The 22,431-nt window shown below is 46.4% G+C and overlaps 1 protein-coding gene across 2 annotated transcripts; it reads right to left on the bottom strand.

Annotated features, from left to right (window-relative positions):
* Positions 1-9,004: 9,004 nt before the first annotated feature.
* On the bottom strand, positions 9,005-20,319 carry HLX (H2.0 like homeobox). 2 transcript variants are annotated; one of them, XM_053283956.1, is made up of 4 exons: positions 19,376-20,319; positions 16,824-17,003; positions 15,471-15,655; positions 9,005-10,104 (listed from the first exon to the last, which is right to left on the bottom strand). In XM_053283956.1, exons 1-4 carry the CDS (start codon positions 19,920-19,922, stop codon positions 9,706-9,708), a joined length of 1,311 nt encoding a protein of 436 aa, XP_053139931.1. In that variant the 5' UTR covers positions 19,923-20,319; the 3' UTR covers positions 9,005-9,705. The 2 variants fall into 2 exon arrangements, with proteins under 2 accessions (XP_053139931.1, XP_053139932.1); XM_053283957.1 differs by lacking the exon at positions 16,824-17,003.
* Positions 20,320-22,431: the final 2,112 nt, after the last annotated feature.

Raw genomic sequence — 22,431 nt, forward strand, 5'->3', positions numbered from 1 at the left:
CGGCAGGAAAAAAAACAATTTTGTCCTTATTTCAGATTCATCACACGCAAGTCAGGTGGAGCTTTAAATGGTCCACTGCAAAGCGTCCTGCACAAAGACAGCTGTGCTTAAACGCTTTGAAATTAAGCGTATGCCGGTATACTTAAATGTAAACCGAAATGGCTGCCCTCCTAACCCATCCTCTATAATTAAGAAGGCCAGCGGGGCGGGTTCAGTGGGGCGGGGTCACTCCCCAGGTAAATGTGCACAGGATTACAGCCTTATTTGGCAGTTCCCTCACTCGGTCAAGAGGACTAACTCCCCACCTCAAATGCATTTTAAAAGCAATCTAAGCCTCAAGGACTTCAAGCGACCTAGACTCTATCCCGCACACAAAAGTCACAAATTCAACAAGCGAAACTCTTCCTATCATCTCACCTGTACGATGATTGACTACAAAACTTGTGCGCCTTGAATTTCTCGCTGTCAGGCAGCTTTTAAATGCACAGGAACCTCCTTCTGGACAGGAGATGGCAACCTTATTAGACAGGGGCATCGACACACAGAGAGAGAGGAGGCAGTAGATATAATTTTTTTTAACACATTTTTTTACTGCCCAACACACCTCTCTGGGGTTTTGTATACCGCCCCAAAAGTTACCATGTACCCACACGTGCACTGCGCTTCAAATCACAGATCATTGTTCCCTAGGAGCACCTACTACGTGTGGTTTATCTTGAGGAGGGGGAAAGTAACCACAAAGACAGGCCTCCAGATGCAGGGCTGAACCTGAAATCCACAGCCCGATCAAGCATAGCATGTTGCTTCGAATATGGAAGCAAGTCCAAATGTGTTCCATAGGGTATACTCCCGGGTAAGTGGGATAAGGATTGCAGCCCAACCCTCTGCGTAATATTTACTCGAAAGTAAATCCTATTGAATCGGGTGAGATTTACTCTCAACGAAATTTACCGAATTGCATCAAGGCAACCTTAATCTCCAGTTTATATCCTAGAGTGGGCCTTTGCCTTGCAGGGAATCTTTCCCGCCCCTGCTCCAGAGAAATAGTGAGTTGGTCAGCAGAAATCAGTGGGGCTTGCATCCGGATCCTACGCATTTGCCTGAAAGAACTGGCTGACAGGCAGACTAGGTTACCCAATAGTACTACTCAGGAGTCGCTCTAAATGACTACTTAATTTCAATAGGACTACTCAGGAGTAATTTAGTCTGAATGTCAACCACAGATCCTCAAAACTGTGCCCCTGAAGCTCGGTATTCATGGCTCACCTTTATGTTGAATAGAAACAACTAGACAGGTTTGTGAATGGGCTTTAGAAAAAGTGTTTCCCTGACTTAAATCCTCGAGCTTAAATCCTAGACCTTTCTAAACGTGAGTTATCATTCGACTTCTCAAATGAGAGGAGGAGAGGGAAAACGTCATCTTGTTTCCAACAGGACCAAGTCACAGGACAAAGGCCTCCTCGAAGCTACTCTTGGTAGGACTGGCACCTCGATCCTAATAGGCGTCGAACTTGGAAGTAGCCGGCCCGGCTGATCTCAAAGGATCATCCAGGTCAGAAAGCGCTGCAAGAAACCCCCCATACTCAACGAGAAATGCCATAAATGCCTTCAGTGGGAAACGTCCGAAGTTTCCTCCAGACGTTTCCAAACTCGCTTTGAAAAATATACATAAGAGGGTGGAAATCACCATTTCCTCTGGGTTGGCTTGCACCGATCTGAGTCCTGTTTCCAGACTTCTGTTGTTTGTTTGCTTGCTTGCTCCGCACTGAAAGCCAAAACCGCCTGCAGATCGTTCTCCTTTGAACATCCCTCTGGAGATTTCTCTTATAAAAGTGCTTTTGCTCCCCTGAAAAGCCACCCACCGCCACGCCGGCACCGCCCGGCCCGAAAGAACTTACTCGAGGACTTAGGTCCCTCCCCCTGACTTCAATAGAAGTTACTTCCAAGAAAGTGGTGAAGGGATCGCCGCCTAAAGAAGCAGTCTGTGAATTCCAGTTGAGGAACAAAATTCGGGTTTTTAACATTTTAATAACCATTCTTCAACTGAAATTATTTTCACTTATTCCAAGGATCCCATCAATATGCTTTCCTATCAGCAATATCCTGTGCTTACTTACTTGCGAGTAAATTCCATCGAACTCAGAGAGAAAACATGTATAAGATCGAGCTTGTCAGTGTTCTTTCTCTCACAAGGAAATCTCACTGGGGGGCTGTGTGCGGAGGATGATCAAGCCACTTACTCTACAGTAGTCCCAGTGAGATCACTGAGTATTTTCCAGATACCTGATTCCAGCAAGAAGAACAATAGCAAGTAGTATATAAATAATACCGCAACAAGTACTATGTAAATAGTCGTAGTAGGTCTCATCTTCCTAAACTAATGGTCGGACCTTTTTGTTTTTTTAATTGATTCAGAGAGTAGTAGCAATATTTTCAGTCCCTTCGGTCAAATTCAGTGTAGGTCGATCCCCAACCCAGAAAAGCCGAAATATGTGGCTTTCAGCTCTGTTCAATCCTCCCTTGAATGGGTGGTGGATAATTAGGCTGGAGATAGTCAGAGGTAAGCACTTCGAAGTCTCCTTTATTTCTGATGTGAGTATTTAGGTACCCGGTTGAATCTCTCCCACCATAGTTTAGTGGGGGGCGGGGGGGGGCAGCCAAGCTAGTGGTTAGAGTGTTGGACTAGGGTTGGGAAGACCCAAGTTCAAATCCCCATTCAACCATGAAACTAACTGGGTGACTTTGGGCCAGTCACTTAACTCTCAGCCTAACTTACCTCACAGGGTTGTTGTGAGCATAAACATATCCCTGTACACCTCTGAGCTCCTCGGAGCGGAGGAAGAGCAGGATATAAGTGTAAAAATGAATGAATGGGGGGAAATGATATCAATGGGACTGGGAATTAAAGGTTTGGCTGTGCTGTTGGTTGGCTTCTCAGCATCACTGTCCAAGAGGCACCTTCAATATAAGTTCTTCTCTGCATCACCCTTTCGAAATGTGAGGCCCATCACCTCGGGTGGGGTCACGAATGCGCTTTTCTGAAGGCAATAGAGTACCTGATCCAGCCTCTTCACAGATTCGTCGTCAGCTCCAGTGTTCCCTCCAAGGCGCGCACAGGTGCGCCGCTCCCAAGTTCTTTTAAATGTAAATTTAGATCCCGCTCAGGTTGAATAAGGAAGGCCCCACTCTGAATGCACGCCTGTACACACTGCCTTGGTACTGCGCCCAGTTCCAGAACAAAACTCATTCCGCACACAGATGGGGGGGGGAATTAGAGAGAACACTGGTCGTTGTCACCCCTCCATTTCACCGAACTCCCCTTGGCCATCACGCGAAATCTTAAATCCCCCAAATATTTCTCCCCCCCCCCAAAAAAAGTCTCTTTCCTCCTCCCCAACCCCTTAATGAAGTGAGGCGCTGCAGCTGCTCCTCAAGCTTTCTCTCTGCCGGCGCCCTTGGCCCAGTTTCGTTTCTGACGGGCTACGTGTTAGTACAAAATTACACGTTAAGAGAGTCTCGCTTTTCCTGTGGAAGTTCCACCACGCCCGGTGTTGTCCGCAGCAACTGCCGCACACTGTCCTTTCTAATACACTGGAATTTTCCCCTTCCCGTGTTCTCAGAGGAAAATTCGAGACATTTGCCTTTAAATCCTAACCATATTTATTCATACTTGTGAGTAGCCCTCCGTCCCTTGATTCCAGCTGGACTCCCCATGCATACTTTCCTAGCAGTAAACTGTTCTGAAGGCTCAGTCTTATTTCCGAGGAAGCCTGGCTGTCTAGGATCGAGCGATTCGTCCCGTGCAGCGCAATCCGATCGTGTTTACTCAGGAGCAAGTCCCATTGACGCTAACACAGCTTAATCCCATTGGATCGCAGCCTTAAATTGCCTTAAATAAAAATCAGCCTTAAGTAAAAATCAATTTTTATTTTTTTATTTAATGATTTTTCTAATTTCATTTTTATTTTTATTTGGCTGGTCACTCCCTTCTAAAAACACACTGAGGCACAAAAATCTAATTTGGATTTGATTTCTACAGCTTCTCTCTACAGCTTTTCAAAGGGGATCATCTAATCTGCCTCCGCAGCTCTGAAGTACATTTTGTGCAGCATAAAAAGGTCATCCCAAAAACGAGGAATTGACTCCAGATCATTGTGCTGCCTGTTTATTGACTGACAGACGTGAAAACGGCACGAGACACACCCTCCCCAAAAATGTTTCCTCGGACTTGCTTCACCCGGAAGTCTTCTCCTGAAGCCTTGTAGAAGGAATACAGCACTGCAGGCATATTTTCCACAGGACGCTGACTGAAGCAATCCCAGTGAGCACGATCAGGCCAAAGAAAGAGCTTACCGTACAATCTTCTGCGTATTTACTCCGAAGTAAAATCTATTATTCTGGTCAATGGATTTTACGCCTGAGGAAGCAAGCTCGGGCACTCAGCCTGAAAGTTCCATTGATTTCAACAGCACGCGTTTAATTCTCTCCTATTCAAATCCACTGGATTTTTAAACTGCTTCGCTTTTCCTGGATCGAGTCCCTGATGCTTCTGGAACTGGGCCCAAGATATCATTCACTACCGAATTCATGGATCCTGTCTTTATGGATGTTTGATGGCTCTGAAATCATCACGTGGGGGACTTGCTTGGCCTCCTAACACACAGATTCGCGAACCAGTTAGGCTGGGATACTTGGAAGTGTGCCACCGCTCGACATCCTAGCCGATTTTTTTAAAATAATGCACCCTATGTGTTTTAAACCTAGTCATAAATAGATGTGAATGCAAGCGTAGGTTGGGACGCGCACAGAAATGGATCACACGGAAATAATCTGAATCTGACTATTCAACTGGAATCTGCCAGGGTCCTTACCTCCACATCACAGGCCCTGTTCTCTGATACAGACTGGGGTCCAGGGGACCAGGGACCATTAGTGTCCTCGCCCGCCCCGTCTTTGGCACGCTCTCCTAGAGGTGCTTCCTCAGTTTCCCTTCTTGACTACAACAACAAACAACAACGGACATTTATATACCGCTTTTCAACAAAGTTCCCAAAGCGGTTTGCATGGAGAAATAAAAATAAAGATTGATTCTTTTAAGGCAGAACCCTCCCCTTTTAAAGAATAGTTTTAAAATTGATTTTAAGTGCGTTTTCAGTTTTAATCCGTTTGAGTGCTCTCTGTCATTGTACCCTGCTGTTGGTTTGTCTGAATGCTTGCTTTGTTGTTTATTGCTGTTTTGTTGTCTTTGTAAGTCGCTGGAGCAGCAGTGTGCTGGAAGAGCGGAAGAGACATATTTTTGAACACATAAAGAGAAAGGAATAGTGGAGAGTGGTGAAAGAGGACATGCAGAGTGGTGAAAGAGGACATGCTTTGCAAAAGGTCCCAGGTTCAACCCCTGGCATCTCCAGGCAGGGTGGGGAGAAATCCTTGTTTGGAGGACCACTGCAGATCTTTGTAGACATTAGACAATATCCGATGGACCAAGGGCCTCACAGGCACGTTCATCCTAGTCCTATTGTTTCCAAGTTATTGTATTCGGGTATTGCCAATTAACATGGCATCTCAATTCTTAGCAGAGAACCAGTGTAAATCTCACTGAAAGCTCGGTTAAAAGCCGAGTCCTGTAAAGGGACTCTTTAACTCTTCCGACCTAGATCGGGAACAGTTAAGAATAGATTCTTACTTATGCTTAGAAGAAAAGCCTAAGGCTGCTGCCCCCTGAGCACTTACCTAGGAGAAAGCCCTACTTCTTCCAGGTAAATCTGTTTAGGATTTTTAAATCTTAATTCTTTAGGGAATCTAGACTGAAGATTGCAACTTTTTCTGGCAAAATTTGGTTCCATGCCTCCAGGGCAACTCTGGTCCGCGGATCTGCTCACAGTGAGCAGTCTTCCTATGCATGTTTACTCGGCTGCAAGACCCTAGTAAACGTGTTTAGGATTGCATCACTAAATTAATTGGCTGGGAAGTTAGGCCCATTGATTGGGGAGGGGGGAGGATTTGTGATTTCCAAGAAGTGGGCTAAGGGCCTCAGGCCTAATATACATACCCCAAGGCAATTAGGATGAGAGAAGGCCTGGCACAACCCCAGGTGTGTAATAGGATATAATACTTGGGGACAGGCACTCGGAACTTTATTGGAATTGCTTGCTTTATTCTCTGAATCTCATCATTCAAAATCAGGAAGAAAAGGACGAATGTTTCCTAAATATGGACATTTTAAATAGCAGTTTATTCTAGCGAATGTGAAGTGTCAGATTCTAGCTTAACAATATGGTTTTTTCCCTTGCCTTTCTTTTAACCACCTAGCATTAGGGTGGTAGGAAAGGCCCCTGCATGGCTTCTAACTGGAAATTTATTTTCCTTGTTCAGACCTCTTCATCGGCAACAACGACCACTTTTATTCTCTCTCGCTTGATCCAGATTTTGCTTTTCCACTTCTATTTTGTGGGTGTGGGTTAGATACACACACACACAGAGAGAGAGAGAGAGAGAGAGAGAGAGAGTTTTGCTTGCTTGGGAGATGGCGAGAAACCAATACTAGTACTGTACAGTACGAACAAGGAAGCCTTTTTCTTTCTCCCCCTCAAACCTGTTTTTTCCTTTCTTTTAAAGAACGCCACAATTTCGCCCGGTTCCGCGAAAGGAAAGGAAACTAGACTCTGCCAAACCCATTTGGGGCTAGCCCCTCCCCCTCTTCCGTCATCACGGAACCCCCTGCCATTTATTCCCAACTACCTGTCCGTAGGATCGCAGCCTTGCAATCTTGCCCTAGGCATCCTTACCTGGAAGTAAGGCGAATTCAACGGAACTTACTCTCCAGTAAGAGCGCAGCAGAGCAGAGCAGCCTGCGTCTGACGCACCTGTGTTGCGATATACATTCAAGCCCTACCTGGGCTTCTAGTTCAGAAGTCGCGCTGCCCTATCGCAAGAGAGGCCCCTCCACGTGTTCAGCACCCATAAGGCGGAAGGTCTTGGCTTTCCTGAGGCTGGAAAGGGATCTGAAACGAAAGATCTGAAAGACATCTGATAGGGCTGAAAACCAAGACTTCATTTAGCCGCAGCACCAGAGTGGATTGGAGACATCCATAGAGGATATATCGTTCTTAGCCAAGAGTTGCTAAGACGGAACTTCCATGTTCAAAGGCAGTATACCTCTCACCAGCTATAACGGGATGGCTCCCTCCTTCGTGCCTTGTCCGTTGGCTTCCCAGGGGCCACTGTTGGAGCCCAGCCAGTGCTGGACTTCCTTGACCTTCCTTTCGTCTAATCCAGCAAGACAATTTCTACATCCTTTTGCCTGATCAGGGAAAATTATATTCGAGACCATTCTGTCATTCTTTCTCGTGGATTCATGAAAACAAGAGTGGTCTGCCTCAGCTTGCTTTGAGATCCTCGCCACCCCCCACCCCCCACCGGTGTATTTAAAGTAGTTGCAGTCCAACAGTGGCTTTGTATAAAGATCGAAGCCAAGGTACATTACTGAGACGTCACTGCTTAAGGCAGAGGGGGAGGGGCTAGCCACGAAAGGATATTTCAGAGTCTGGTTTATTCGGCTTTCCCGGAACTGGGCGAATAGTGGCGTCTCTCTTAAGACTTCGAACCTAAAGATGCTTACTCAGAGAGGCTGGTTCCCCCGCCCCCGAGTTGCATAGGGCCAGTGAAGGAGTTGCAAATTCAGGTGCAGGCGCTCTCCATGACAACCCCCAAGGTCAGGCCCACCCCAACAGCCAGAGAAGTCAAGAAGTACTGGCGCCATCCCTGCGCGACCCCTCTCTACGCCTGCTAAGGCTAAGATCCTAACACTGCTAGGGAATAAACTCAAGTGGGCGCAGTGGGGCTTCTTTCTGAGTGTATATGCATGCATAGAAGAACCGGACTCTACACTCCGGATCTACGCTAAGGATTGTCTCTTGCGACTTTATTGATTTAAAATGTCTGCATATCCCATCTCTATTTTCCTCAAGGCCCTCCAACATTAAAATCACAAGAAAGATTTGCGATACGGTTCTCAGCCGATTAATCCTCGAGATTTTTGCTTGATCCACTTAGATGTATATTATTACTATTTCTTTTTTAAGGATTGTAAAAGAAGAGGACAAGTTCTTGGGCTTCTGAACTTAGAACCTTGCTCTCAACATTTTATTGAATCATCAACAGACTGGGCAGGATCCATCCTAAGTTAACCATGATTTAGTACCATTAAAATTTAGTACCATCGAAATTAGAGTTTTCATTCATGACTTAGTCTGAATTCTGCCCATTATCATTATTTTACAGAACCGTCCATCAGTGTGGCACTCATCAAGGAGACAAATTTAAATTTATCATTTAAGCTGGTAAATTTCAGCCACTTTTAAAAAATCATTCATTTATATGGAAAATAAGGCTGCGTTCTGTGAGTACTGAGGGAAGGAGTTTACTCTCTCGCCTAGGAACATAGGAAACTGCCATATACTGAGTCAGACCATTGGTCTATCTAGCTCAGTATTGTCTTCAGACTGGCAGCGGCTTCTCCAAGGTTGCAGGCAGGAGTCTCTCTCAGCCCTATCTTGGAGATGCTGCCAGGGAGGGAACTTGAAACCTTCTGCTCTTCCCAGAGCGGCTTCATCCCCTGAGGGGAATATCTTCCAGTGCTCACACATCAAGTGTCCCATTCATATGCAACCAGGGCAGACCCTGCTTAGCTATGGGAAGTCATGCTTGCTACCACAAGACCAGCTCTCCTCCCCTAGATGTGTGTGTGTACATATAATGCAAATCCTTTCCTAGGCTCTCTCCAGTGCTGCACAACTTTGACCACTACCATCCCCCCAGATGTGGGACCACAACTCCCATCATCCCTGACTATTGATCACTGTGGCTGAGGATGATGGGAGTTGTAGTTCAACAACAACGGAAGAACCCGCGTTGTTCAGCCCTGCTGTATCCCGACTGTCTTTTCCCAGATTGGACCAGCCCATCCAGATCGTTCCCTCCAGTAACACAAATAAAATAGGCTTAACCAATTTAACAAACAATTTATTTACAACCTACTTTTTATTCTCTCTCTTTCCCTCTCTCTTCCTCCCTCCCTCTCCAGTGCAGTCTTTCTTGGCCAGATTATACAAAGCGACACATTGGCGGGGCGAGGACTGTTGGTTGCTAAAATGCTTCACATTGTGAACGATGGAGGAGAAGAGCACTAGGGCGGATCGGGTTGCTGGAGGCATTAGATAGGAGCCGGGGGGGGGGGCACGATTGTGACTTTCTTGGCCCAAGGAGCTCCTCCACTAGAAGCCCACCCCCACCCCCACTCAGCCAGTGTGGACAGTTTTTCCAGGACTTTATCTGCGGCGTTCTCCCTCCCCAACCAATAAGCTGTGCACACTCTGACCCTCTCCGATCTGAGGAATCGCCCTCTCCCCGCAGAGACACAGGTACAGCCCACCCCCTGTTGGGAGTTATTACCCGACCTCCTTCACCACCGTTGAGAAAGCTAGCTCTGACCCTCATCTCTAATAAAAGTTGATACGCCACATCTTCCCGTTGTTAGGAGGTGATTACCTCTGACCCCTCCTCTCTCCACCTATAACAGGGGTTGGTACTCCGCGCGTCCACCCGCAGTTCGAGAGTAGGTAGCTCCGATTCCCAAATGGGGGCATCACTCGGAGCTGGGGCTTTTGGTGGCGGCTTCCAGCCAGCTGTTACCCCCCGGGAAGGCAGTCACGGAGAGTCCCGCAGGCAAAAGGACGACTCCGGGCGCCGCAGCGGCTCTCTGCCTGGATCTAAGCCTGCAGGAGTCGAAGGCGGCTCGGGATGAGTTGCTGTCTCCGAACTAGCCAGGTGGTGCAGCTCTGGGCTGTGCCGCTGCAGGGGCTGGTCGGTGGCGGCTCCTGCCTCAGTCCGTTCCACATCGCTGCCGGGCTCCAGGTCAAGGGAATCTGCCTCACTGCTTTCGCTCTCGCCTTCTGAACGGCTGGGGCTGCGCTCAGTGTCGCCCTCGACTGCTGCCACAGCGCCCCCTGCCGCCTTCTCCGTGGGCTCCTTCTCCTTGTCCTTTTGCGCCTGTGCCTCCTTAGAATGCCTCCACTTCATGCGCCGGTTCTGGAACCAGACCTTTACCTGCAAAGAGCAGAGCCACGCTGCGGATCAGGTGATGGTGGACCAAAACTCGGAACAGACTAGTGCCTGTCCCTCACATACATGCACAGACACCTACTACAAAACTAGGGGCAGCATCCACTTCCGACTTATGACTTTGGATCCCCCTCACCAACATAAAATGAATGCTTTAATAATTAATATTTTAAAAGAGTAAAACATTCTAGCCCTCCTGGGCATAGATTTTTTTAAAAAGAAACATATTTCAGACAAAGCTTGGAATAACGGTATGATGTGTCAGTAAATGAGTACTGTGAAAGTAAATATCTAGGTATTTTAAGTGCATGGGGAAGTCTGAGTTTAAGTGGTCATTATCATTTAACATTTATAAAGCTGCCTAAGGCTGCAATCCTATGCAATCCTATGCACCGGGTGTAAGACCCACTGATAGTGAGACAAGCATAGAATTGGGCTGCACAATATATTCACGGACATGATCAAGAAAATTACTCAGTGGTCCTATTGTAATTAAAAGTCCCATGAAACTGAAGGCCAGGAATATCAGGAGCAACACAAGGAGGTACTTTTTCACATAGCATGTAATTAATCTATGGAACTCTCTGCAAATGGTGATGGCCACTCGCTTGGATGGCTTTAAAAGGGGCTTAGACAAATTCATGGAGGACAATGGCTACTAGTCTGGTGGCTATAGGCCACCTCCAGCCTCAGAGGCAAGATGCCTCTCAATACCAGTTGCAGGGGAGCAACAGCAGAAGAGAGGGTATGCCCTCACCTCTTGCCTGTGGGTTTCTCAGAGGCATCTGGTGGGCCACTGTGTAAAACAGGATGCTGGATTGGATGGGCCTTGGGCCAGATCCAGAAGGGCTGCTCTTATGTTCTTTTAATTCCAATGGGACTACTTTGAGTATTTCTCCTCCTCATGTAGGCCATCAAATACATGGCATGTGTGTTAGCACTCCTTTGCTTTCCTTCCTTTCCCTTCAGAGCAAGTGTGCTAGTGTCCTCTTCCAATAGCTGGCCTACATCCTCACGCAAAGTCTCTTTGCTCCATCTTCATAAATCAAGGGCTTCCAATCTTGGGTCCCCAAATGATGATAGACTACAACTCCCATCAACCCTAGCACAATGAGAGTTTGTGGACCCAAGACTGGGAACCTTAAACCATACATCTCATCATGCTGATCTGCCTCCTTTCCTCCTGCCCTTCCTCCCTCAGTCTCTCACATCACACATCTACAAGGCCTTAGTCCCACAGTTCCATTTATCTGTCAAAGAATGGCCAAAAAAACCTACGTAGGAGCAGATTACAGAAATAATATATAGGCCGCTAATATATAATAATCCAATGTAGGGTGAATGGTCCAAAGATGAATTTGCAAAGGTACAAAGTACTTTCAGAAGAAAGAAAGAAAGAAAGAAAGAAAGAAAGAAAGAAAGAAAGAAAGAAAGAAAGAAAGAAAGAAAGAAAGAAAGAAAGAAAGAAATCGTATTTTGCCCTCCCTAGTTTGGGCCTTTCACATTAATTGCTTTAAATGTCACATTCAGTACCCGTGATTCCCTGCATAATGTATAAATATTTGGACACCTTGATTCCCCCTCGCCCCAAGGGGCTCCCAGCAAATGTAAAACATCATTGAAACTACAGGCCACAGCAAAATACAGAAGCATTGAGTTATTCCTCTAAAAATACAGGGCGTTTAAAAAATAAAATCCCCTATAAAACGGACCAAGTGAGTAGTGCCGGCGGAGTTCGACAGGCTTCTGTGCTCCGTTGAAATCAGTGGGACTTTCAATCAAAGGTAAATACGCGCAGTACCGGAGCGTTAATCTGGCCATGTTTGTTCTGGCAACTAGTGGGAAATCCCCAATGAGATTTTTCCTCAGTGGCACAACAGCCGTTTATAGTTGTAACAGAGCTGGGTATATAGGCTGGAGGAACTTGCCTCAAAAAAGAAATCTGTGTACCCGAGCGAAGGATATTATGCAGCGGATACCAGTTATATTTTGAACGTGCATAGCTGAAGATATCGCCTTAAAAGAACACAGGAAGCTGTTTCTAAGGAGTCCGGCCATTGGTCCATCCAGCTCAGTATTGTGGCTGGCAGCGGCTCTCCAGGATTTCAGACAGGAGTTTTCCCCAGCCATACCCAGCGACTGAACTTGGACCGTCTGCATTTAAAGCGGGGGTTTTCCATTCCCAGAGATTCAGCATTCTACTTTCAAAAAGTAACCTTTTGAAATCTATAGGATTCCCCCCCCCCAATTAATATTAAGCAGCTAATATACCGTCCTAGAGGCTACAGTCCTGAACTGTACGTCTTCGTGTGCCATCAATAACTGACATCAGGATTATCCCTCTGTTATATCTACAGTGATCCTGCTAAAGTTAAGATCTTTCAAGCCCCATTGATTTTTAAATCGATGAAGTACATCCTTAACTCTCCCACTGACACCAGTGGGGCTCGAAAGTGTTTAATTTGTTGTAATCTTTCCAGAGAACAATTTGTTATGTGGCGGCTAACAAATAGAGTGTATTAATTATTAATTATTATTAATTCATTATTAATGATTGATGATGATGATGATGATGATGATGATGATGATGATGATGATGATATTAATTTTGGGCTGCACCGTGCCTTAGATGTGTAGTTTATTTGTGAATGTTGGGGAGAGACAGACAAGTCGTCTCATATACTGGTATCTATCTGTAAATGGAAACCTTCTCTAGTATTCCCTGGCTACAATCCAACAAGGAATTTTAAGAATGTTTATGCTAATTAAAATCAGTGGCCTTATACACGTGTAAGATTCGGCACCCGTGTTAAATTGGGCTCTCTCTACACGGCTATGCAGTCCAATCCGACCCATGTTTACTCAGAAGTAAGTTCCAGTGTATTCAACGGGGCATACTCCCAGATAAATAAGGTATAGGCAAAGGATGTATTTTAGCTATAGACTCCTGTTCATCTAAACTTAGTGATAACCTATCACGTTGCTTTCAATGAGAAGTGCAGCCCGATCCTGTGCATGCTTACTCGGAAGTAACTCTGAGACTGACTTCTAAAGACTAACTTTAGCTGGATTGGGCCAACGTATATGCTGTACCCTACCATATCCAGTATATATTTGCATTAATAAGAAGTTGTGAGCGAGACTGATATGTGCCGTTGCATGGTTACTTATTGTTGTGCGCCTGTGTGGATGATGAACATTTGCTTAGGATCCAAGTATCTGAAGATGGTTAGTTAGTTTTTCCCAATCTTATACATACCTGCGTGTGAATATATAATTTTCTGCAGTGAGCAGGGGATTGGACTAGAAACCCCCCAACTTCCGACTATCATTCTATATATAGCAAAGACTGGTTGTGAGAAAGAGATTATTTCTCTTTGTGCAAATTAAATAGACATATGCACAGAGTACTTTGATTCTTTCTGTGTCCCCTGCTAACTGAGCAAAGAGGCACCTTTTAAAAGGGGTGATTCTGTTTATTGAGCAGGGGGAGAGCAACTGGCCCTATCCAGCCCCAGCACAGCATCCCTCCAGTGGCGGGTGTGTCTTATGTTTCTTTTTAGATGGTGAGCCCTTTGGGGGACAGGGATCCATATTTATTGATTTTTATTTCTCTGTGTAAACCGCTTCGGGAACTTTTGTGGAAAAGAGGTATATAAATATCAATTTTTGTTGTTGTTTTAAGGTAAGAAGGTTCTAGAAGACGCTTTTGAAACATCCGGTGTGCAATGGAGTGATCTACTTGAAATGGTCTTCTTCTATCCAGAAGTGTTGGATTTTTTGGCAATTAATTGCTCAGGGAGGAAAGTAAAAGGCTGCTCCTCTCCAAAACAAGACTTTTCCCCTTACAAGACTACACACACATACACATGACACACACATCCTTGGCTGGCACTTGTGAACAGTGAAAAGACGACCAGAAATAGATATTCTTTCTTGTCCCTACCAGGAAGCCAAACCTCATTCAACAGCGATTATCTGCAGGCGAGGCGGGCTGGATTCTTTCAAAGGGTTCTGTTCGATGCTGGCTGGGCGCGAGGGAGGGCCTCTCTTCCTTGAGCCTGCATTTGTTCTACAGCCCTAAAAGTTTCTCTCTCACACACGCACGCACGCACACGCTCCGGCGCGCCCTGATTCAGCGGCGTTTCCTACGAGGCTTTGTGAGATCCCCGATTCTCCTCTCTCCTCTCAGCCAAGCTCGCACTTTCTCGCTGGTATTTTCCACTCGCAGCCAAAATAAACACCCCGAGTGTAACTGACATAAATCTTAGAGCTAACGTTATGGACCTTTCCCTCTGATGGCTTCAGTAAATCGACACGTATTTACTGAATTACTAAGCACCAAGCAATGCGGAAATACCTCATATTAGCGGTGCAATACTTTACAAATTCAGTTTACTGCGAGGGAAGGGGGAAAAGCCCAAACCGACGTTCAGGTTATTCTTTCCTCTCATGCGTTTTTCCACTGTTGTCTCCAGGCCCCACACCCCTCCTGTGCTCTCTTCGCCCCCCACCCCATCCCACTTGTATAAAAGAGACCTGATCCTATGTATGCTGATTGGGGAGTAAGCTCTCTGGAGTGCAATAGAATTTACTCTAAAATAAATGTACAAAGATTGTAAACTCCTCGGGGCAGGGGCCTGTGTTTTGCCGAGAGAGAGACCTGAAAGACTAACAGATGTAAGGTTACAGTCCCATGCAAATTTACTTGACAGAAGACCCACTGAACGCAGTGGGATTTACCTCTGAGTAAACCAATGGTAACTATCATACTTCGGACCCTTGAGAAGTCTATAAAGTTGAAGGAAAGAGAAGAAGAGGACGGCCAGCAGCAAGGTAGATGGACTCAATCACGATAGCAATGAATGCACCACTGAGAGGCCTTAAAGGCCAAGCTGAAGACAAGACTGATTATCCTGGAGAGAATCTATCTGTGTGGTCGCTAAGAGTGGACACCGTGACGGCACTCAATCAATCAATCAACCAACCAAACCAATGGTCTGACTTGGTATATGGCAGCTGCCTATGTTTCTAAACAGTCACAGGCTGCCGGGTTGCTATTGCGAAATAAGCTTGTCACCAAACAAATCTGTTAGGTTGTAAAGTACCTTAAAACTGGGGGAAAGGGGAGTTTTATTGCTTTAACAGACTTTCCCCATTTTTGTTTTGCTTGTTACTCTGTAAGATGCCACGTGCATGAATTTTGTAGCATTGGGAGGAGGAGGAGGAGATGATGGTGATGATGATGATTGATGATGATTTCCGCTGCACTTTAGGTGGACTGTGGATAGGGATTCATATGAGGCTACCGACTGACTGGTCAAGACAGGAATTAAAAGCAAGGCGCTTACTTGAGCATCGGTGAGGCCGAGCATGGCTGCCAGCTGTTTTCTGTCCGGCTTGGTGACATATTTCTGGATTTCAAAGCGCTTCTCCAAGCCTTTTCTTTGGAGATTGGAAAAAACTGCTCGAGACCAGGACCGTTTCCGTTTGTAGGTTTGAGGCAGTGTGTCTTTCGTGAGCACCGCATAAGGACCTGCAGTGGGTTTAGACAACGAGAGAGACAGAGACAGAGGGACACATTTAAATTCTATACGTGGGCCACATAACAGCCAGCCACTGGCTGCTGGTACACTTTACGGTTCTGCACATGTACGGGACTGACTTTAAATAAATGCATTTAAAATCCGGGTGCCACTGCTAATAATAGATCGGTGGACACCTCTTCCTTTAACATTTTGACCTGGTGCATTTGGGAGTTGCCGCTGTTTCACTGCAAATAACATATCTCCCCTCACCCCTTCACTGCACGGTTTAGGTCTGTTCCATCACGTAGAATTACCCCCTGGAGACCAGTCTGTTTTAAGGTGTCCACCCTTCCTACAACAATCTCCCCACTCTCGGATCCTCCCCGAAAGTGAACTACCTTTATTAACCCTTAACTTTCCAAACACCATTGCTTTCCAAATGTTAAAAATCCATCAGCTCGGCGGGAATCTAGTTCTATGTTAATATTGTTGTTAAGAATATTTATATGTCACTTTTCAACACCACCCCACAAAGTTCTCAAAGTGGTTTACTATGAGAATTGCTTATGCCCCCAAAGGGCTCACCATTCTTAAAAAGATGCAAGGGAGACACCAGCAACTGCCAGTAAAAGAACATTATGCTGGGTTGAATAGGGGCAGTTAATTCCCCACGTTCCATCTAAGAGCGCCGACATTTGAAAAAGGAATTTTTTGACCAGATAGTAGGGGTAAGTGTATGTCCCAAATAAGAAGGTGTTTGGGAGGGGGCATTTAGGTAAGGCGGAAGGGAGCAAGCGCCCTTTTTTCTTCAGACCGCATGTTATCAGGCTTCAGAACTGCTTTTGTCTCTTTCCTAGCTCTTGATACATTAACCACCGCCACTGATCACCAAAACGGCGCCCATACGGGACCGCCTTCCTAAATCTTTCTTTGCTTGGAAGGAAGGTCTGTTGAAGCCAACAGTGTAGTTCGGATTAGGCAGCTGGGATCCTAAGCGTACATTCCGAGTCCCAGGCAGGTTTACTCAGACGTAAATCCCACTGAATGCAATGGCACTTACTGCCAAGTAAGGGTGCGTAGGAAGTGAAGCATAAAAAATAGGGTGGGGTGGGAAAGCAGGCGAGGATTGACCCGTACTAGGGATGGATTTAAACAGGCGAGGGGAAGGGTCTGTACCTGGAAAAGTGTCTTGAAACTGGTGCTGCACTGAACTCCTTGGGGTTGTGTTTAAGGGTCCCAGGACCCCGGAGGTCTCGTTAATGGGTTCTAGAGACGCGAAGAACTGGCCGGCTGGAGGCTGCAAGGCGGGGACATGAACCCCAGTTGGGCGGCTGGTGGTTAATAAGGAGGTCAGATCTGTGGGCAACAGGAACAAGGAGAGCGGTGTTATCATCAGGCAAGAAGAAAGGCGCACGTCCCGAAGCGACTCCGAGCGACCGCTAGGATTGAAAGCCTGCGGGCCGGACATGGTGCTTTGTAATGAACACTGTACAGTTGGATGTGAATGGTGGCACTGCCAAGGAATTTACTCTCAAATAAGTATTGTCTGGATTGCAGCCTTGCAGCCCGATCCCATCCATGGCTACTCGGGAGGAAGGCCCACTGGGTTCACTTGGTAACGGGTTAGGTAGCGTGCCTAGGATTGCAGCCTGAGGTGACCATCTTCCTAACTAAGCACACTCACACTATGGCCTTAAAGAGGGTTTACTTGGGAAGGTGTTCAACACTTGAAATCTTGCAGACTGAAATCCTATGGACGCCAAGTCAATCCAGTTAAAATCAACTGAGTTTACTTCCGGGTAAATGTGGGTTAAGCTCGGGCTACAAAGGGGCGATCCGGGCCACAGCAATATAGGTTGCAATCTCCAGTTCCTTTGCTGCAGGAGAATCCCCAATGAAAACCTCAGACTTTCTCTAGAGTAAGTAGGCTCTGGCTTCACAGCCTCACCCGGGAAACCAAGAGGATCTTTATTTCCCAAGTGAAGCTCTTGGGATCAGCTTAAGGACTTGGTTTGAAGGATCATCCTCCCCTCGGGCCCGGTGAATGCCCTGAAGATCTGCGGGACAGAGAGGAGGTTGCAATTAAACACTTTCTGGGGAAGACTGAAACTGTTTGTGCCCTTGAAAGCCCACCTCTGTTCTTCATTTTAAAAAGTAAAAATATTTACTATTTAGAATCTGCACCCCAAGCCAATGGCAAAACAACAGTTAATTTTACTAACTTATTCGGATTCCATTCTTATGGCCTGATCCTGTACCCTTTTATCTCGATTTACTTGAATTTGTGTCAAAAAGGACTACAAAACGCATTTACTTAGGGGTGGGGCAATCCACTGAAACTCAGGGATTTTTGCTAAACGTTTCGCCCTTCGGCATTTAGGGCTCAGTGGCTTGAAATCCAAGGAATTGTTTAACTAGGTGCCGGATAAGGCGCTGTACTCCCAGAATAAAGATGGAAGACCATGTGGTCCTTGATGGTGCTGTTGCTTTTAATATTTTGGGAGTTAGGGGATTGTGACCCACCCTCGGAATTAAATCTGAGCATATTTGCCAAATTCAGAGCCGTAAAATCGAAACACACTGACTACAAAGATTCATAATTCACACCCACTACTGCAGGCCTGCCTACTAATATAGCAGGCGATTGGGTGAATTTGCCCCCCGAGGGTCGCCCTTTGTGCAGCTGGAAAACTTATTCCGGGCTTTTGACCCCATCCCCAAATAAAACTTAGCCTTTGTACGGCCTGAGAATTTTGCTCTGCCCTTACAAAGGAAAGTGAACTCCGCTCAAGTACATCTTAAACGCGGTGTAGAAATCAACTGGACACATTTCCATGTAAATGTGTTCCGGATGGGGACTCTGGCCTGAATGGTCTTCTGATGGTTTCTGAAACTTTGAGCAATCCCGTTGCTCAACTCCTCGTTCCGTTGAGCAACCGCATAAACAAGGCAACGTTTGATTCCTTCCCCCCACAACCACCGCAAAGAACATTCTGCTTTCAAGTAATGTGATTGCTGGGAAATGTCTCTTTCCTTGAAGGAGATCAGGGTCGGGGTAAGAACAACACACGAACTGGGGCAGAGCCAACAAAACTGCCCTTCCTCTTTGCCAGTACCACAGAGTGCTTCTCCTTCCCTCCACACGGCCAGGGATGTAGGTAAGGGCCTGCAGTTTAAGTAGCCCTGCGGTGCCAAGGGTGGAAGCCTGGATAGGACACGCATCTACCAGGGGAGGGTGTCGGAATATGAAAATAATATTTGTATCCTATTTCCTGCTACCTAAGAAAGAGAATATACACGTTTTAAGGCAGAGTTAGGAGGCTATGTACCAAGCACAGTTGAAATGCGTGGAGCTTGCCCATCTATGCACACACGCAAGCGCGAAGGTGCGCGCACACGCGCGCACACACTTTGAGAGAAGAGACCAATCGATGGATGGCACAGTGGACCAGGAGATTCTTCACAAGCGTCATTTACATTAGTGGCTGACATGAAGAGGAAAATTATTCAGAGCAGTCCCATTGAAATTAAAAGCAAAAGTCCGGCCGTGCCTAACCCGTCCTTTTAATTCCAATGGGATTACGCTGAGCAGTTTTCTTCATCATGACAGCCAGTGAAGCTTATCTATCTATACATTCACACAGACATGCTCTCTTATCCTAGCTGCAAAAACTGACAAGCAAGCCTCAAGTCACACGTTCCCAAAAAGCCAGCAGAATTTCGTCTACCTCTCAGGGTGTTGCTTTCCTTGAGTTTCGGGTCAAACTCGGCGGATAAAATGCGATCAATCCCAAATTTCAAGTCATTGCTGGAGGGCGCGGGAGCCGAGCCGGGATGGGTCTGATGGGTCTGTCCTCTGCCCAGCGTTGGAGCGCCTCCACTAGAAACTCCGGTGGGAGATCGGTGATGCTGGGAGTGAGGGTGATGGTAAGCAGCCGAAAGGGGCGAGAGCCTGGTGGGGAAGGCGACGGAAGTGTCCGGGGCCACCACGGGCGTGGGTCTGAGCGGGGATGCCGCGGCGTGGAACTGCGCGTGGGCATGCACTGCCCCTAAGTGGGCGGCCAGATTGGCCGAGGGACCCCCGGGCAGGCCGTCCGCTGTTGCCTCCCCTGCGGCGGCATGTAGGATATCCGCGATGCAGAAAGAAGGTTTCTTGAGTCCTGCGGGATCCAAGGGGAAACAGCCACCAGCGCCCGGGCCTGCAGGGGTACAATACGCCGCTGGCCACAGGCTGAAGTTGGATGCGTAAAAGGGGGCCAGTCCGGCCGTATACATCCTGCTGGTCCCGCTGCCGCCCCCTCCACTCTCGGCTCCTTCCTTCTGCTGCCCAGCCCGACCCACAGACACAGACAGACCAAGGAAGGCCGGTTCCCAGCCAGCCAGCAGCCAATCACCCCCTTTCCCCAGCCAATCAAGCCAAGCCGAGCCTGGAGAGCTCAGTGCAGAAGTTCCTCTTGGCCTGGGGGCATCCCTGACGACGGCGAGGGAGGCGAAACGAGGCCACGCAGCGCGCAAGCCAGCCGCTGGGAAAGGCAGGCGCGTCAAACAAAATAACAACAACCCCAGAAAACAGAAACTCCCCTCGACTCTGCAAGGTGGAGCGGGGAGGGGGGGGGAGAAAATGAAAAGTATCCTCCCGCTCACACCACTCTGCAAAAGCGACTTGCCAAACTTTTTCTTTTCTGTTTTTTTTAACGCAGCGTACAGAGCGAAAGCTTCTCCCAGCAGCTGATTGGGCGACAAGCGACCAATCAGAGCAGCAGAGGTGTGGCAGACAAAGGAAGGTGGGGAAGTTGCAAGCCGCGCCCACGCCGTGCCAACGAGGTTGTCGGAGCAGCCCCAGCAGGCGCAAGAGATGTCCTTTCAGTACTCTCTTCCCACCGCCCGTCCTTCTAAGGAGACTTCCTGGGAGAAGGAAAGGGCTGTAGCTCCAAAGCCTGCTTCCTTGGCATGGTCCCTATTGCTGCACTCCATCAAAGGCCGGTGCGCGAATATATCAGATTAAGGGCTTCCTTCTTGCTAGTCCCCTTTCACTACCGCTTTCTAACTGGGGCTGAAGAATATAAACTCAGTTATCAATAGGTCTCTTTTCTGTGCTCCTTTGGAAGAGGAGGAGGGAGGGAAGAGATCTCTGAAGTTTCCCCCGCGAGCCTTTTAAGAAACAGACGTCGCCTCCCCTAATTTCAGTGTGGAATCTATATTAATAATGATTGTATATGCATGATTTTTTAAAAAGATGCCCTGCGATATGTTGCAAAGGCCTTCACAAGCAAAGGGGAGCAGTAAGCGATTTAACACAAACAAACCCAGTGCATAATTACTCGGAAGTAAGTTCTACTGTGTTCAATAGGGCTTACTTCTAGGAAAGTACACGTAGAACCGCCACCTTATGATTCAGTTTAGATCATGCCCTAACGTAAGTTAAAACATTTATTTTCATGGGGAAAAGTTAATCACGGACTTGACTTCGTCGCTGAAATCAGTGGAACTTAAAAATGCTCTGAGCCTTACTGAGTAAATATGAAGTGTGTATTTTATTATTATAGTCATATACTGCTATACTGTAACACACAATTTGCCCTAAATCCAACACCCAATCACGCCAACAGTCTCTGATTTGCACTAAAATGCCTGGGACCAAGTCGGTTTACACAGAATATTCAGTAAATACTTAGCTTGTAAAGTGGGTGCTTAGCATCTGCTGTAAGTGCTCGACCTCAAATATAGACAAACGGATAGGTAGACAAAGGTTAGATATGTATACAGTTTGGACAGGGGTTAGAAGAGCGAAAGGTGTGGAGGTTGCATATGATGGATACCTTGTTTATATTTGTAATTGTTTAATGCTGAAAACCAATAACACTGCTAATCGCAAAAAGGGGAGGGTTACTATACTGCTATACTATTCTTCACCACTAAGAATTCTGTATGTCCTTTTTTGATATATTTTAACACCTTTATCCTGAACACGCTCCTTGGAAGTGCTCCCATTAATTCTAGTGGGATTTATTTCCTGACGGTTCAGGTGTAGGTTACTCAAAGATGCTTACATTTCAGTTGTCTTTTTTTCCTTATTCCTTTTTCTTAAATACCTGAGTATTTTTAAAATAAGAATTCCTACTGAGCCTATAGAAGCGCAAACAGCAGAAGTCCCATATTTTAAAAACTCATTTATTTCAATAAGAGAAAGCTAGATGCCTTATTCTCCTGTTGAGACCAACTGGGAGTACATGGACTTTGCGGTGACTGGATTGTGCAAGTTTCGTATTTTATTTTATTGCTCTTTTAATTGACTTAACTCAGAACCAGTAACCTCGATTCTTTTTCCAGTAACCAAAGGGGCAGACTATCGGGACATCGAGGGTAGTACATCCCCAAGATGCCATTGTGAATTAGAGAGTAAGATATCAGGTGCTGGGAACATATATCCTAGCATTAAAAGTATTTTCTGAACCCCATTATTAGAATGATAGATTTATTTGTTTGTTTGTTTATTGGTATTATTCTTTATTATGCCGGATTCCAAGCAAACTCTCAATTTCCTTTGTATTTGTTGACAACCTGTGTATGTTTCTGGATGGCTTCCTTCCCTCGCTACAAGTCCAGTCCTCACATGGATGAAAATGGACTCTGAACGCGGCAGGACTCCATGAGCTTAAATTCTATTACTTCAATTTACCTTTTGCCTGTGCTACTGATTGTGCTCCCCCCGCGCCCTTAAAACGGAGTATACGTGCATGTGTATAAAATCGTGGTCCTCATCTTATGTGTACGTAGCCGGGAG

The sequence above is a fragment of the Hemicordylus capensis genome, chromosome 1, assembly GCF_027244095.1.
Source record: "Hemicordylus capensis ecotype Gifberg chromosome 1, rHemCap1.1.pri, whole genome shotgun sequence".
Taxonomy (NCBI): Eukaryota; Metazoa; Chordata; class Lepidosauria; order Squamata; family Cordylidae; genus Hemicordylus; species Hemicordylus capensis.

Excerpts from the sequence above, each read along its gene's own strand:
- HLX (XM_053283956.1), bottom strand. The coding sequence starts at position 19,922 with ATGTATACGGCCGGACTGGCCCCCTTTTACGCATCCAACTTCAGCCTG. Across the intron at positions 15,656-16,823 it reads GTTTCAAGACACTTTTCCAG|GTCCTTATGCGGTGCTCACG; the intron begins GTACAGACCCTT and ends AACCCACTGCAG. Across the intron at positions 10,105-15,470 it reads TCGGCCTCACCGATGCTCAA|GTAAAGGTCTGGTTCCAGAA; the intron begins GTAAGCGCCTTG and ends TGCTCTTTGCAG.